General features: G+C 37.8%; 1 protein-coding gene across 1 annotated transcript; it reads right to left on the reverse strand.

The window, feature by feature from the left end:
* Positions 1-230: 230 nt before the first annotated feature.
* On the reverse strand, positions 231-1,319 carry PKNH_0001700 (SICAvar, type I (fragment); the record flags this gene model as incomplete). The annotated part of the gene is made up of 2 exons (XM_039113444.1): positions 231-1,069; positions 1,215-1,319. Coding segments are annotated over 2 exons (944 nt in total), but the record flags the coding sequence as incomplete, so codon positions are not given.
* Positions 1,320-2,393: the final 1,074 nt, after the last annotated feature.

Below are 2,393 nucleotides of genomic sequence, written 5' to 3' on the forward strand. Positions count from 1 at the left end.
CCCTTTTCTTCCTTTCCTTTTTTCCTTCCACTTCCCCTTTCCCCTCCTTCCACCTCCTTCCCCTTCACTACCTATTCCTTCCTTCCCCCTTACCTTCTTATTCCCTCTTATTCCTTCCCATTTTCCTTCTATTCCTTCCACTTCCTTCTCTTTCTATTACACTAATAATGTACTAATAATGTAATAATGTAATACACTTATAATATAATAATGTACTAAGGGTGTAATACTTACCTTCCTTTTCCTTAAATGCCTTCGTTACTTTCTCCATTGCTGCTGCCAGTTTCCCTGGGTCGACGCTGCCATTGGACACTATGTCCTGAAGTGCATCTTGTACTGTTTTTAATTCTAAAGTTAAGTTGTCCTGCGCTAATACTTGAGCCATGGTTGGTTGACCAGGTTGGGTGGAAGTGGTCTCCGGGCCCACTTTCACTAATGTTGTTAAACTGTCCGCATTTTCCTGCTTTGCTTTCCTCTTTGCTTCAGCTATTTCCTCCGCACCCTTCCCCCTCTCCGGGCATACTCTCATCCACCTATCATCCCAAAGGTGCCCCACTCTCCACTTCCCCACTCCCTTCCCTTTTGTCCTTTCCTCGTTAACCCAATCCTTGATTGCGCCGCGAAGGACGGATTTACCGAGGAGTACATCATCCCAAGTGATGCCTTTACATTTATCCAACTCTGCCCCTTCATTCTTATGTAAGTGCAACTTCGCTTCAACTCTGTCGGATACGTGACTAATCACATCCTTCAAATGACAGTGATCACCATATATTTCAGATAAAGCTACCGCGCCAACAATACAACGTGGATACCACTGTGAGGGGAGAATGTTCCCCTCCCGACTCACGGTTCGCCGTCCCCTCACGGCTTCCATGCCGGCTGTAAAGAATCTTAGTTCAAGTACGGCTTTACATAGATCTTGCTTATAGTGCTCGGGGTAACCCAAATCTTTCCCAGCCCATGGTACCCCATTAGAACAGAGGTACGCAATTTCCCCCCCCTCCCCCTTCTCCAATCTATTCCTCAATTTACCCCATGCTTCTTCCAAATCGCCCTTGAACATGTCCTGTGTATACGGAGAAATAGAGGAATGCAACATACACATATATACATATATACATATACATATATTTATATGCGTATATATACATATATACATATATATGTGTACCTATATATACGTGTGCGTATATGTATATGTATCCACTTACTGTAATGTCCCCAGCACTACCACCTAATTTCCCCTCATCCTTCAATTTCTCTAACCACTCCTTCAACAATCCACCACCTGCCGTTCCTCCTGTTGATGACGCCATGATTTGTGCGTCTTCGTCGTTAACAACGAAAAGAAAAAATTTATATATATATATATCATATATATATTATATATATATATATTTTATATATATAATATATGGAATTTAAGGAAGGAAAAAAAAAAAAAAAAAAAAAAGAAGAAGAAGAAGAAGGAAAAATATTCTTCCCTTTTTTTCCTTCTTTCTTCTTTCCTTTCTTCCTTACAAAACCTTCTTTCTCTTCCTCTTCTATTCTTCCTGTTTTGCTCTTCCTTCTATTCTTCCTGTTTTGCTCTTCCTTCTATTCTTCCTTTCTTCTTTTCTTTCTTCCTTAAACCACCTCTTTCTTCTTTATTCATCCTCCTTTTTCTTCCTTTCTTCTTTTCTTTCTTCCTTAAACCACCTCTTTCTTCTTTATTCATCCTTCTTTTTCTTCCTTTCTTATTTTCCTTTTTTTCTTCCTCTTTTACTCTTCCTTCTTCTTCCTTTTTCTTCCCCTTAAATATTTCTTCTTCTTCTTTTTTCCCTCATTAAACCTTCCTTCTTTTTCTCCCTTAAATCTTCCTTCTTCTTCTCTCCCTTTGGAAACCTTCTTTCATTCTCATTCAATCTTCCTTCTTTTCTCCCTTAAACCTTCTTTTCTTTTATCCCCTAAATCATCTTTTTTCCTCCTCTAAAACCTTCCTTCTTCTTCCTTATCCCTCCTAAAACATTCCTTCTTTCATCCCTTAATCCTCCCTTCTTTTCTTCTCATTCATTCTTCCTTCTTCTTTTTTTTTCTTTTCTTCTCTTTCCTTCCTTAAAGGCTTTTTTTTTCTTTTATTCTTCCTTCTTTTCTTCTTTCATTTCTTCTTTTCTTTCTTCTTTCATTTCTTCTTCCTTTTTCTTCTTTTTCTTCCTTCTTTTCTTTTTTCATTTCTTCTTTCATTTCTTCTTCCTTTTTCTTCTTTTTCTTCCTTCTTTTCTTTCTTTTGAACACTTTTTTCTTTTCTTCATTACTCTTCCTTCCTTAAACCTTCCTTTTTTCTTCCTTCCTTAAACCTTCTTTTACTCTTCCTTCCTTAAACCTTCCTTCATTAAACGTTATTTTTTCTT

The sequence above is a fragment of the Plasmodium knowlesi genome, assembly GCF_000006355.2.
Source record: "Plasmodium knowlesi strain H genome assembly, contig: PKNH_00_14, whole genome shotgun sequence".
NCBI lineage: Eukaryota > Apicomplexa > Aconoidasida > Haemosporida > Plasmodiidae > Plasmodium > Plasmodium knowlesi.